The sequence below is a fragment of the Anomaloglossus baeobatrachus genome, chromosome 3 (genome assembly GCF_048569485.1).
Source record: "Anomaloglossus baeobatrachus isolate aAnoBae1 chromosome 3, aAnoBae1.hap1, whole genome shotgun sequence".
Lineage (NCBI taxonomy): Eukaryota > Metazoa > Chordata > Amphibia > Anura > Aromobatidae > Anomaloglossus > Anomaloglossus baeobatrachus.
Window position 1 is genome coordinate 212,597,333 of NC_134355.1, and position 15,050 is coordinate 212,612,382.

A 15,050-nucleotide genomic window follows, 5' to 3' on the forward strand; every position below is an offset into this window, starting at 1 on the left:
GCAGGGAGCCGCGCACACTGCTTAGCGCTGGCTGCTTGCTCTCCTTGCTACAGTATACATCGGGTTAATTACCCGATGTGTACTGCAGCCACATGTGCACAGAGCAGTAGCAGGCGCTGGCACCAAGGGCGGAGGCTGGTAACGAAGGTAAATATCAGGTAACCAGGGAAAGGTCTTCCCTTGGTTACCCGATGTTTACGCTGGTTACAGCTTACCGCAGCTGCCAGACGCCGGCTCCTGCTCCCTGCTCGCTTCATTTCATCGCTCTCTCTCTGTCACACACAGCGATGTGTGCTTCACAGCGGGAGAGCGACGACCAAAAAATGAAGCTGGACATCCAGCAATGACCGGCGACCTCACAGCAGGGGCCAAGTCGTTGCTGGATGTCACACACAGCGACAGCGACGGGACGTCGCTGCAACGTCACAGAAAATGGTGACATAGCAGCGACGTCATTGTCGTTGTCGCTGTGTGTGACACCAGCTTAAGGTACAAAAAATGTGCAGACAGTAACCTCTATATATTATAGGCAACAATAGATGAAGGTATTAATTAGCTGAATCGCTGATACCCATCAGAATATAGCTGAACTGTTCCTGCCCCCTTCTATATAGTAAGGGTCTGTGCACTCGCTGTGTTTTGCATGCGTTTACACAGCGTTTTAAACTGCAGTGTAAACGCATGCGTTCTGCGTCCCCAGCAAAGTCTATGAGAATTAAGCAAATTCCATGCGCACGTTGCGTTTTGGATGCCAAATTTTTTACAAAATCGCTGCGTTCTAAAAAGCAACATGTCACTTCTTTTGTGCGTTTTGGATGCTTTTCCCTCGCAGTCTATGGGACAGCAAGCATCCAGAATGCATGAATTCTGCATTCAAAATGCATCCAAAACGCAGCGTTGTATTTGTCACGCTAGAACGCACATACCCTAAGGCAGATTTAATGACTGGTATGGCAATCTAATGACTATATTATTTACTGACGGTTACTGACAAATACTGAGGGAATTTATTCTGAATCCCAGATAGACGTACTTTTGTATTTAAGTGTTGGGAATTGTAAAGGATAGCCGCCGAGAACTGGGGGCACTATACTGCAACGCAAGAGGACTGCCAGATGAGGTATCAGTGTCCCAATGTAAACGGAGTATAAATTTCTTATTGTGACAACAGCTGGATTTGTTTGTGGCATCCCTTGCACTCCACTTTTTTTTCCCCAGATCAGCTGCACTTCAATTCAGCACAGGGAGTGGGGGCACCATTGTGTAATTTCTAGGGTGCCAACCTCCGCGGCAAGATAGGGACAATGGTAGGGCAATCTGGCCATCTCCCACCTCAATCACGATACCTATACCATATATGTGTATGTTTGTATGACGTGGGATTCACTTTTTTAAACAAAATATATAAAACTTATATGTTTTTAGGGGTTTTGTTTTTCATTTTTTTGAGGCTCTCCAAACACAGCATGGCATCCCCTATTGATTCCAACTAATTTTGCGCTCTAATATCTAAATGGCTCTCCTTCCCTTCTGAGCCCTGTCGTGCACCCAAACAGTAGTTTTCCTCCACATATGGAGTATCGGCGTACTCAAGAGAAATTGCATAACAAATTGTACAATACAGTCATATGAAAAAGTTGGGGCACCCCTATTAATGTTAACCTTTTTTCTTGATAACAATTTGGGTTTTTGCAACAGCTATTTCAGTTTCATATATCTAATAACTGATGGACTCAGTAATATTTCTGGATTGAAATGAGGTTTATTGTACTAACAGAAAATGTGCAATCCGCATTTAAACAAAATTTGACCGGTGCAAAAGTATGGGCACCCTTATCAATTTCTTGATTTGAACACTCTTAACTACTTTTTACTGACTTACTAAAGCACTAAATTGGTTTTGTAACCTCATTGAGCTTTGAACTTCATAGGTAGGTGTATCCAATCATGAGAAAAGGTATTTAAGGTGGCCACTTGCAAGTTGTTCTCCTATTTGAATCTCCTATGAAGAGTGGCATCATGGGCTCCTCAAAACAACTCTCAAATGATCTGAAAACAAAGATTATTCAACATAGTTGTTCAGGGGAAGGATACAAAAAGTTGTCTCAGAGATTTAAACTGCCAGTTTCCACTGTGAAGAACATAGTAAGGAAATGGAAGAACATTGGTACAGTTCTTGTTAAGCCCAGAAGTGTCAGGCCAAGAAAAATATCAGAAAGGCAGAGAAGAAGAATGGTGAGAACAGTCAAGGACAATCCACAGAAAACAAGAAAGGACCTAGCGTTACCTCACCGGGTGCACGGTACATACGCGGTTCACCTTTTTAACTGCCTGCCTACACATAGGCATAAGGTATCCTCAGCAACCGCTACTCCTCTCAGGCTTTCCACATAGCCCTCATTTCTTGATATTGAGAGCCCCTGTCTATATGAAGCTACCTGATATAGTCCATATATACCACATGCATAGTTTCATGCATACACATTAAGGATTACTCATACATGTGCTACCCGCACCAACAAAACTCATTTCCCCACCAGCTATATAGCACTCTGGCAAGATAACATCTCGCCGTCTCAGTGCAGATTAGCACCATGGCTCGTCATCAAGTCGTGCATAATGTGAATATCCTACATAAGCAGAGATTGTAGCCTTCTCCCTACATGCAGAACCACGCAGAACTCAGACGGTTTTTCATAGCTGACCTACGATTTGAAATATCCACGTCTACCACTACACAAGAGATTTTTTACATATCTAGACAAGAGATTGTTCACATCAGCACCTGTTTCCCGCCTATATCGGGACTCCTGCGTGTTTAGTCAGTTTGTCCGACCGGATGAAGGCCGATAGTTAGGCCGAAACGTTGTAACGTAACCAGGCGGACTTTCTGCAATTGTACAGCACCCTTTTATTTTTCTTTCAATAAAAAGATAAAGACTTCATCATTATTGTCTTTGACTTTCATTTGGGAAATACCAAAAGTTATCTCTTTTCTCTAAGGACAATCCACAGACCACCTCCAAAGACCTGCAGCATCATCTTGCTGCAGATGGTGTCAATGTGCATCGGTCAACAATACAGCGCACTTTGCACAAGGAGGAGCTGTATGGGAGAGCGATGCGAAAGAAGCCGTTTCTGCAAGCACGCCACAAACAGTCGCCTGAGGTATGCAAAAGCACATTTGGACAAGCCAGTTATAGTTTGGAAGAAGGTCCTGTGGACTGATGAAACAAAGATTGAGTTGTTTGGTCATACAAAAAGGCGTTATGCATGGAGGCAAAAAAACACAGCATTCCAAGAAAAGCACTTGCTACCCACAGTAAAATTTGGTGGAGGTTCCATCATGCTTTGGGGCTGTGTGGCCAATGCCGGCACCGGGAATCTTGTTAAAGTTGAGGGTCGCATGGATTCAACTCAGTATCAGCAGATTCTTGACAGTAATGTGCAAGAATCAGTGACAAAGTTGAAGTTACGCAAGGAATGGATATTTCAGCAAGACAATGATCCAAAACACCGCTCCAAATCTACTCAGGCATTCATGCAGAGGAACAATTACAATGTTCTGGAATGGCCATCCCAGTCCCCAGACCTGAATATCATTGAACATCTGTGGGATGATTTGAAGCGTGCTGTCCATGCTCTACGACCATCAAACTTAACTGAACTGGAATTGTTTTGTAAACAGGAATGGTCAAATATACCTTCATCCAGGATCCAGGAACTCATTAAAAGCTACAGGAAGCGACTAGAGGCTGTGATTTTTGCAAAAGGAGGATCTACAAAATATTAATGTCACTTTTATGTTGAGGTGCCCATACTTTTGCACCGGACAAATTTTGTTTAAATGCGGATTGCACAGTTTCTGTTAGTACAATAAACCTCATTTAAATCCAGAAATATTACTCAGTCCATCAGTTATTAGATATATGAAACTGAAATAGCTGTTGCAAAAACCCAAATTGTTATAAAGAAAAAAGGTTACCATTAATAGGGGAGCCCAAACTTTTTCATATGACTGTACATATTCTCCTGTTAACCTTGTCAGAATGCAAAATTTGGGGCTAAAGTAACATTTTTGTGGGGAAAAGTAAAATTTTCATTTTTTTCTTCCACATTGCTTTATTTCCTGTGAAGCACCTAAAGAGTTACTAAACTTCTTTAATGTGGTTTTGAGCAGTTTGAGAGGTGCAGTTTTTAGAATAGAATTACTTTTGTGTATTTTCTGTCAAATAATCATGCAAAGTCACTTCAAATGTGATGTGCTCGCTAAAAAAAATGGTTTTGTAAATTTTGTTGGAAAAATGAGAAATTACTGATAAGATATTAGAAGGTTTAAAAGTTTATAAATAAAAAAAATAATGTTTCAAACCTTGTGCTGATATAAAGTAGACAAATGTTATTTATTAACTATTTTGTGTGACATAAAAGGGTATAAAAATTAAAATTTGGAAAATTGCTAAATTTTAAAAAATGTACCCAAATTTCCTATATTTTCACAAATAAACACAAAAAAGCCGGCTAAATTTACCGTATTACCGTATTTTTCGGACTATAAGACGCACCTGACCATAAGACGCACCCTGGTTTTAGAGGAGGAAAATAGGAAAATAAAATTTTACCCAAAAAATATGGTCATGACACACTGTTATGGGGCGAGGATGTGCTGCTGACACTGTTAGGGGTAATGTCCCCAAATTCTCTACTAAGGTACCCCATTCTGGTAAGGATCCTCCTGCCTTGTATATGATCCTGCTCATATACCCCCATCCTTCTCATGTTATACCCCCATCCATCCTGCTCATGTTATTCCCCCATCCATCCTGCTCATGTTATTCCCCCATCCATCCTGCTCATGTTATTCCCCCATCCATCCTGCTCATGTTATTCCCCCATCCATCCTGCTCATGTTATTCCCCCATCCATCCTGCTCATGTTATTCCCCCATCCATCCTGCTCATGCAATGCCCCCATCCATCCTGCTCATGAAATGCCCCCATCCATCCTGCTCATGAAATGCCCCCATCCATCCTGCTCATGAAATGCCCCCATCCATCCTGCTCATGATATGCCCCCATCCATCCTGCTCATGATATGCCCCCATCCATCCTGCTCATGATATGCCCCCATCCATCCTGCTCATGATATGCCCCCATCCATCCTGCTCATGATATGCCCCCATCCATCCTGCTCATGTTATACCCCCATCCATCCTGCTCATGAAATGCCCCCATCCATCCTGCTCATGATATGCCCCCATCCATCCTGCTCATGATATGCCCCCATCCATCCTGCTCATGATATTCCCCCATCCATCCTGCTCATGATATGCCCCCATCCATCCTGCTCATGTTATTCCCCCATCCATCCTGCTCATGTTATACCCCCATCCATCCTGCTCATGTTATACCCCCATCCTGGTATATGGCCTGTGGCACAGAAAAAAAAAAATAAACGTTTATACTCACCTTTCCTCACTCCCTGAAGCACCGATCTCTGTCTCAGCTGCAGCGCCGCTGTGTGGAGCCGTCACCGCATGTGGAGCCGTCACCGTCTGCAGCATCGCGCGATGTCTTCCTGTCTGTGCCGGTCAGCTGAGCTGGTGGACACTAGCGGCGCGCACAGCGATGACGTCATCGCTGTGCGCGCCGCTAGTGACCAGATCAGCTGACCGGCACAGACAGGAAGATATCGCGCGATGCTGCAGGGGGAAGGCTCCACACGCGGTGACGGGTGAGTGTACTGATTCACTGCACCCCGCGCTGATAATGATGCACGGGGGGCAGTGAATACAGCCGCACATGATCACTCCAGGCTGTAGTTGCCAGGGGTGATCACGGCCGGCTGTTAATTATGCGCGCACCCCCCCGCCCACCTGTCAGCGCCATGTTCGCTGAGAGATGATGGGCGGGAGGATGGGCGTGCATATGTAATGAGCGGGCCCACGTGGTCACGGCAGGCGCTGCTGCAGCCTGCTCGTGCCCCCGATGACCCGCTCCACCGCAGCACCCACATTCCCGGCCGCAGCCCTATAGTCAGACCATAAGACGCACCCCCCACTTTCTCCCAACATTTGGGGGGAAAAAAGTGCGTCTTATGGTCCGAAAAATACGGTACTACTAACATGAAGTACAATGTGTCACAAAAAAAAAATTATCAGAATCACTGAGATACTTTGAAGCGTTCCAGAGTGATTAACTCATAAAATGACAGTGATCAGTATGGTGAAAGCAGGCTGGGAGTGAAGGGGTTAAAGAAGCAGTTGATTAAGAAGTTGCCAAACCCTTTACAAAATTATTAGACTTAAAATGTATAATTTTAGGAATAAACTTTCCTCGACTTCACTTTCTTCACGCTGGCAAGCTCCCGGGCACCTAAAAAAATCTGAGCTTGAGGCTATGTGCGCATTTTCTGTCGTCCTACATACAGTTGTAAACGCACGTTTTAGCCTTAATTGATTTAGCAAAAGTTGCCTTTTTCAGAACTTTAGCGCAGAAAACGCATGTGTATTTACCGCGTTTTAGATGCGTTTTCAGCGCTTTTTACATGCTTTTTCCCTTGCATTTTGACAGATGCGTTTTGAACATCAAGACACTACTAAATAAAGTTTAAACAGTCAAACAGAATGAAAAAGTAGAAAAAAAAAAAAAAAAGGACAAATTTATATTAATGGGAAAAATAATGAAAAGATATATTTAATAAAATTATAGCGGTAATATACATTTTAATCGGTAAAATAGCAATAAATGCATATTATTCTTAAATTTAATTGTCGGACTATGTGTGTGTAAAGGGACATATCAAGTCATTATTTTGATGTCCAAAAAGCATACGTTTTGGTAGTCCAAAACGCATGTTTTCTGCAATGAAAAAGCAGGTAAAACGCTGGAATTTTGATTGTGCCTGCGTTTTGCTACTTCTCATTGACTTCAATGTTAACAAAACGCACCACAAATGGCAAAAACAATTGACAGGGTCCTTTTCTGAACACATGGTTTTTGAACCAAACTTATGCAAATTTTGAGATGTGTTTTGAAACGCAAAGTGCGGATAAGAAATCCTGAATTCTCATTGTCTTTAATGGAAAACCAAAACGCATGCATTTGGGCACAAAAACGCTGCAGTTCAAAACGGACCCTAAACGCACCTGAAACGCAGGTGAAAACGTCAAGTGCGCACATAGCCTTGGGCCGGGGCCACATGGAGCGGAGCCGAGGGTCATGCGAGTGTCCCTGCAACTGATGTCCGACTGTGCGAGTGGACCTCAGCTGCGAGGGGAGGGCCGGCTCTGAGGAGGGGAGGGCCGGCACTCAGGAGGGGAGGGAGGGATTTATCTTCCTCTCTCCTCCGTAGCCGGCTGTTGCCATTCTCGCCCTATACACCGGCGGTGTACTGCGAGTGCAGTGCGATTTTTCTCTCTCCCCATACACTTGAATGGGTGCGAGAGAAAAGAGTCTTGCATTACAATCGCAGCATGCTGTGATTGTTTTCTCGGTCCGATTAGGGCTGAGAAAATAATCGCTCATGTGTGCTGAAACACAGGCTTATATTGGTCCGAGTGGAATGCGATGTTTTATCGCACTCCACTCGCACCGTTTTTCTCGCCGTGTGGCTTAGGCCTTATAGACATTTTAGATAAATCCCTTTGTCCTACATTGAACCAAAGAGCCTCATAAATAATTCAAAAGGCATAAGTGCCAGGAATCTGAAGCGTAGACATGATTATAGAAGAGATTGTCTTAAGATCTGGAATACATTTACAGATACAGTATGTCTCTTACCAGTGCTGGAACCCAAGTGACTTTCTTTTTGTCTCTAGTATTCAAGGGAAAAACAACATTTTTTCCACGTAACTCATCACCAGTTTTGACCTCTTCCTCATCTTCATCACTAGATGATGTGGACAAGTCTTCCTTTGGTCTACAATATACAAATAATATGGTAGCGTACATGTAAATTAAAAAGACTGCTTATATCGCCTTAAGTGGGCATACTGAGCACATGGAATGTCCTTATAAAAAACCTCACCATAAAATTACAACGGGATTACAACGGGGGTTGCCGCTGGAGTCTGCGGTAACCGGACAGAGGCGACCAAGGACATACCAGTACGTCCTTGGTTGTTAAGGGATTAAAATGTAGAAGATAAAAATATTTTTTATTGGGAGAAATGTAGTGATCTCGTGACGGGTTTATCAGCAGCAGTCATATTTGTTAATGTTTTTGAGAGGATTGTGATCTTTCTTTAGTAATGTAAATGTCTCATGTGTTTTCTCTGATTTATTTTAAAATTCGTCATTTTATAGATACTCTGTAGTACTTTGTCCTAATCACAAGTGTGTGTGTGTGTGTGTATATATATATATATATATATATATATATATATATATATATATATTATATTATATATATTAGTATTATTTTTTACAAAATACAAAGGAAATGTTTCATGTTTAACTTTATGCCTTCTAGAGATTAGATCATCTTTAAAAGGATCGTGTCACCAGGATTTTAGCTTATAAGCTGCGGCCACCACCAGTAAGGCTACATGCGCACGCTGCTTTTTTTGCTGCTTTTTTGCTGCTTTTTTGGCTGCAGTTTTGTCAGCAGAACTTTCTGACAATTGACTTCCCAGCAAAGTCTATGAGAAGTCAGATTTGTCATACGCACATTGCAGTTTATTTGTCAGCATTTTTTTTGTCAAAAGTTTGTGACAAAAAAAAATGCAGCATGTTCATTCTTCCTGCGTTTTTGTCAACATTTGTCACCCATTGAAATCAATGAGGGCATCAAAAACGCAGGAAAAATGCATGCTAATCAAAAGTGGTGCATTTTACCTGCGTTTTTGTTACCAAAAACGCAGGTGATTTGTCAGGAAGTGAGGTCAGGCAAGTGGTCCCGTCCCGTCCTCCATGTGTTCCCCGAAGTACCGCTGTCCCCAGGGGAGATGATGTGGAGGACGGGACAATCAGCAGCGGTGCAGCGAGAGGGAAAACATTGATTTTTCCCTCTCGCTGCCGCCGCCGCTGATAGTCCCGTCCTCCACGTGTTCCCCGAAGTACCACTGTCCCGAGCCTGCACGCACAGGGGAGATGATGTGGAGGACGGGACTATCAGCGGCGGCGGCAGCGAGAGGGAAAAATCAATGTTTTCAGCTGCCGATGTCCATCCCCCTCTCGCTGCTGCCGCTGATAGTCCCGTCCTCCACGTGTTCCCCGAAGTACCGCTGTCCCCGCACAGGGGAGATGATGGACCCCTCTCACTGCCACCGCTGAAAGTCCCGTCCTCCACGCAGACACACGGCGGTGTCTGCTGCTTCTCCGGTCACCTCCATGCAGCAGAGCTGGAAGCGACGCTGGACCATCCTGGATTACACCGGACATGGAGGGTTTTGTCGGATTAATAAATTGGTAATGAGGGAATGTGTTTGTGTTTTTTATTTCTAATAAAGGATTTTTCGGGTGTGTGTGTTTATTTACTGTAATTTACAGATTAATCATGGAGGGTGTCTCGGGGAGACGCCTGACATGATTAATCTAGGACTTATTGGCAGCTATGGGCTGCCAATAACTCCTTATTACCCCGATTTGCCAACGCACCAGGGCAAATCGGGAAGAGCCGGGTACAGTCCTAAAACAGCCGCATCTAATGGATCCGCCCATCTGGGCGGCTGCTGACTGATATTGTTAGGCTGGGGGGCTCCCCATAACGTGGAGCTCCCCATCCTGAGAATACCAGCCTTCAGCCGTATGGCTTTTTCTGGCTGGCATTGAAATTGGGGGGGACCGCACGCCAGTTTTTTTTAATTATTTATTTCTAAAAATTTTTTTCAATTCAACAAGCTTTATGGGCTTGTTTGAACTGAAAAATACATGAAACAATTGTTGACAAAACTGCAGCCAAAAACGCACCAAAAAAGCAGCAAAAACGCACCAAAAAAGCACCTACATTTTTTGTGACATTTCCAGGCTCTCTCTGACAAGGTGCAGTTTTGGCTGCAGTTTTGGCTGCAGTTTGTGAACACGAAAAAGAAGCAGCGTGCGCATGTAGCCTAAACCCTTACATATAGCACTCTAGAATACAGTATATAAGCGCCCGGGCCGCGCTGTATAACATAAAAAAAAGGGGTTTATTATACTCCCCTGTGGGCAGCCGGGTCCAGTGGGTTTCGCTGCTCTCGGTCTGGCGCCTCCTCTCTTGCTTCGATCGTCGTCCTTCCCAGCTTCGTGCATATGATGCGTCCAACGTCATCCACACAGAGTCCTCCATTGCGCTCCTGCGCACTTTGATCTGTCCTGCTGAGGTAAGAGCAAAGTACTGCAATGCGCAGGCGCAAGGAAAGGTCAAAGACCGCCCGCACATGTACACTACAATACTTTGATCTGCTCTCAGCAGGGCAGACAGAACTGCGCATTAGAGCAACGGAAGCCTCTGTGTGGATGTAGGACGCGTCATCCACAAGGAGCTGGGAAGGAGGACGGTGACTGCACAGGTCAGAGGAGGTGCCGCTGAGTATAAAAAGATCTTTTTTATGTTATAGAGATCGGCCTGGGCACTTGCAGTCATATGAAAAAGTTTGGGCACCCCTATTAATGTTAACCTTTTTTCTTTATAGCTATTTCAGTTTCATATATCTAATAACTGATGGACTGAGTAATATTTCTGATTGAAATGAGGTTTATTGTACTAACAGAAAATGTGCAATCTGCATTTAAACAAAATTTGACCGGTGCAAAAGTATGGGCACCTCAACATAAATGTGACATTAATATTTTGTAGATCCGCCTTTTGCAAAAATCACAGCCTCTAGTCGCTTCCTGTAGCTTTTAATGAGCTCCTGGATACTGGATGAAGGTATATTTGACCATTCCTGTTTACAAAACAATTCCAGTTCAGTTAAGTTTGATGGTCGCCGAGCATGGACAGCACGCTTCAAATCATCCCACAGATGTTCAATGATATTCAGGTCTGGGACTGGGATGGCCATTCCAGAACATTGTAATTGTTCCTCTGCATGAATGCCTGAGTAGATTTGGAGCGGTGTTTTGGATCATTGTCTTGCTGAAATATCCATCCCCTGCGTAACTTCAACCTCGTCAGTGATTCTTGCACATTATTGTCAAGAATCTGCTGATATTGAGTTGAATCCATGCGACCTTCAACTTTAACAAGATTCCCGACGCCGGCATTGGCCACACAGCCCCAAAGCATGATGGAACCTCCACCAAATTTTACTCTGGGTTGCAAGTGCTTTTCTTGGAATGCCATGTTTTTTTGCCTCCATGCATAACGCCTTTTTCTATGACCAAACAACTCAATCTTTGTTTCATCAGTCCACAGGACCTTCTTCCAAAATGTAACTGGCTTGTCCAAATGTGCTTTTGCATACCTCAGGCGACTCTGTTTGTGGCGTGCTTGCAGAAACTGCTTCTTTCGCATCACTCTCCCATACAGCTTCTTCTTGTGCAAAGTGCGCTGTATTGTTGACCGATGCACATTGACACCATCTGCAGCAAGATGATGCTGCAGGTCTTTGGAGGTGGTCTGTGGATTGTCCTTGACTGTTCTCACCATTCTTCTTCTCTGCATTTCTGATATTTTTTTGGCCTGCAACTTCTGGGCTTAACAAGAACTGTACCTGTGTTCTTCCATTTCCTTACTATGTTCCTCACAGTGGAAACTGACAGTTTAAATCTCTGAGACAACTTTTTGTATCCTTCCCCTGAACAACTATGTTGAATAATCTTTGCTTTCAGATCATGTGAGAGATGTTTTGAGGAGCCCATGATTCCACTCTTCATAGGAGAATCAAATAGGATAACAACTTGCAAGTTGCCACCTTAAATACCTTTCCTCATGATTGGATACACCTGCCTATGAAGTTCAAAGCTCAATGAGGTTACAAAACCAATTTAGTGCTTTAGTAAGTCAGTAAAAAGTAGTTAGGAGTGTTCAAATCAAGAAATTGATAAGGGTGCCCATACTTTTGCACCGGTCAAATTTTGGTTACATGCGGATTGCACATTTTCTGTTAGTACAATAAACCTCATTTCAATCCAGAAATATTACTCAGTCCATCAGTTATTAGATATATGAAACTGAAATAGCTGTTGCAAAAACCCAAATTGTTATAAAGAAAAAAGGTTAACATTAATAGGGGTGCCCAAACTTTTTCATATGACTGTATATACAATATTCTAGCGTGCTATATATAAAAGAGCTTATTGGTGCTTGGCACAGCTTATTTGGGCCAAATTTGGTGACTAGGGCTCTGCGAAACTGGAATGTAAAAGTCCGGATCCGCGCAGTGTCAAAGTTGGCCAGGTGCCGGACCCGGGCCCGGGATTCCAGCTGCTTGATCTGGATCTCGAAAAATTGAAAAAAAAAATAAAGGAAAAATAAAGAAAATAATACTTACCGAGCCTCAAGCCAGCTATACGCTGCTCCCACGCTACTGTACGCTGCTCCTGCTGCCTCCCTGTGCCGCTCATTTCATATGCACGGCTTTCTCCACCCACAAGCTGACCTGGCGTCTGTGATTGGCTGCAGTCAGACACGCCCCCAGCCTGTGTGACGCGTCTCCCTGCATCCAGTCACTGCTCATCGCAGCTCATTCATTCTGCACTCACAGCGGGCAGCCATGCTGCTCTATGGCCACTCGCTGTGATATTCAGATGTAGTAGAGCTGGAATCGCCGTGGGATATCGTATGGATTACGTCGGACCTGCAGGGTGTGTTGGGGTTAATAAAGTGGTGAAAGGTTTTTTTTGTATTTTAGTCCAAATAAAAAAAAATTCTGTGTTTGTTTACTTTCACTTACAGATTAATGATGTGGGGGTGTCTCAGACGCCTGACATCATTAATCTAGGATTTAGTAACAGCTGTGCGCTGTTATTAACCCCTGCTATTACCCTAATTGCAATCGCATCAAGGCATTCAGAAAGAGCCGATAAAGCTCCGGGATTGTCACATCTAATGGATGAGACAATTCAGGGCAGCTGGAGCTGATATTTTTAGGCTGGACCTCCCCAGCCTGAGAATACCAGCCCCAGCTGTTGGGCTATATCTTGGGTGGGTATCAAAATTGGGGGGACCGCACATCGCTTTTTTAAATTATTTATTTAAATTTATTTAAATTAAAAAATAAAAAAGCCGCATGCGGTTCCTTTTAGATTTTAGCGTGGGACTTGCACAAGGCTCGCATTAAATCACCCAGCATGGCCGCACACACTCTCTTGACAGGAGCGGGTTGGCTGCATGTAGTTCTTTGCAGCTGCACGCTCGTGTCTGGAGAGCATCAGGCTGTGCCGGGTGAAGCGATGTGAGACTCGCACAAGTGTGACTCGGGCCTTACAGTGCGCTCACAAGAACCATGACTCGCACGAGTCTCGCATCGCATCACCTGGCAGCAGCACACTCTCCGGACACGAGCGTGCAGCTGCATAGAAATACATGCAGCCACACACTCTCCTCACAGGAGCGGATCGGCTGCATGTATTTCTATGCAGCTATACGCACCTGTCAGGAGAGTATGCGGCTGCCGGGTGATGCGATGCAAGACTCGCGTAAGTGTGTGACTCCAGCCTTATTTTGATATGCAGCCATGATAAAGCCCAACAGCTGGGGGGCTGCAGCTGTGGGCTTTATCTGTGCTGGTATAAGAACAAGGTGAACCCGTGTTGATTGTTTTATTTATTCATTTATGTTTATACCACGATACCTGCAGGTGCACTGCTTTCCCCGCCCACCGGCCATCCTGGAGCCCTAGATTGGTTGCAGTCAGCTGACACTCAGGGTGGGGGCACACAACTTGCCGCCATGACAGATCTTCGGTGAGTACACCGCGCGCGCCTACCCCCATATCCCTTCTACCAACATTTTAAATCTCCAGATTCTGGTTCCCATAGACATAAGGGTACCAGATTCTGGACCGGATCCAGGTTTTTTTTTTTTAAATGTAGCAGGGACCAACCGGTCCTGGTTTTCTGTAAGTTCGCCCAACTCTACTGGTGACAGGTTCTCTTTATCTTGCTTAATTGTTCACAATAACAGTAATTTTAACCAGGGGTGCCCAGACTGTATATGTGGCATCATCTGACTACCTAGTGTATCCAGCTCTAGTATGGGTGTTGTGGCTTTCACCCCGTAGGTGTGTTTATGTATGTCAGCCCCAACACAATCCAGATGTACTTCTTTCAATGTGCCGTTCTGACACAGATTTCCTCTTGGAATACTCAGCGGGTTTGTTAATCTTAAAAAGAGGTTGTGTACACATATTACAAAAGTAAGAACTGAGTCCATTTTAAAAGCTCATTACCAGAACTGAAGTTACCCTGTGCATAGCATAGGGGATACCTTACTAATTGCTGGGGTCCAACTGTTGGGACTTCCAAGAATCCTTAGAAATTGATTTAGGAGCCCCTGAATGGAACAGTAATGCGCATGCTCAAATTCCGCTGTATTTATTGTCTACTGGACTCCTGTTGCATCGACCTTTTTACTCAGTTCCACAGACAATAATTGGAGTGGTTGTTTAGCATGTGCACCTCCACTCCCTTCGAGGTGGAGCTCTGCTTGCTTTTGAGATTGCTGCCAGCAGTGGATCCCCCAACAATCAGTAAGTTATCTTCTACCTATGACTAGGTGATAATGGGAATAACCACTGGTTACTCATATATCTATCACCAGCGGCCTCAGAGCAATCAGATTCCGTATCTACCAAGTGATGGAGTACTGGAGCTGTGTAAGTGACCACTGACCATAGTGGCTGCCTACGTAAGGGTATAAATGCCATGTGGGGTATGAGCTGGCTGCGGTGCCCTGCAGTGATGCAGTGTTCCAGGGGGCAAAGTAGTGATGTGTCAGTCGCGAACGATCCAACACAAAGATCCGGCTCCCTGCAGTGACTGACAGGAGCCGGATCACAAGTGTAAGCCAATAAAATCTGTAAACTGCTCTTTTCGTGCTGAAACCCCGCCCACCCGTGGCTAAACTCCACCTACTCAACAATCTAATTGGTCACTTGTAAGTGGGTGGGGTTTTGCCACGGG

At 44.3% G+C, this 15,050-nt stretch overlaps 1 protein-coding gene across 1 annotated transcript in view; it reads right to left on the minus strand.

Moving 5' to 3' along the window:
• The window catches only part of LOC142297199 (AT-rich interactive domain-containing protein 4B-like), a 256,070-nt gene extending 247,966 nt beyond the window's left edge, over positions 1–8,104 (minus strand). The window contains exons 1-2 of the mRNA XM_075341465.1: positions 8,040–8,104; positions 7,782–7,920 (exon numbers count right to left, since the gene is read on the minus strand). Coding sequence (XP_075197580.1) covers positions 7,782–7,920; positions 8,040–8,104 — 204 coding nt within the window. The remainder of the gene's footprint in view (positions 1–7,781; positions 7,921–8,039) is intronic.
• Between the last annotated feature and the right edge of the window lie 6,946 nt (positions 8,105–15,050).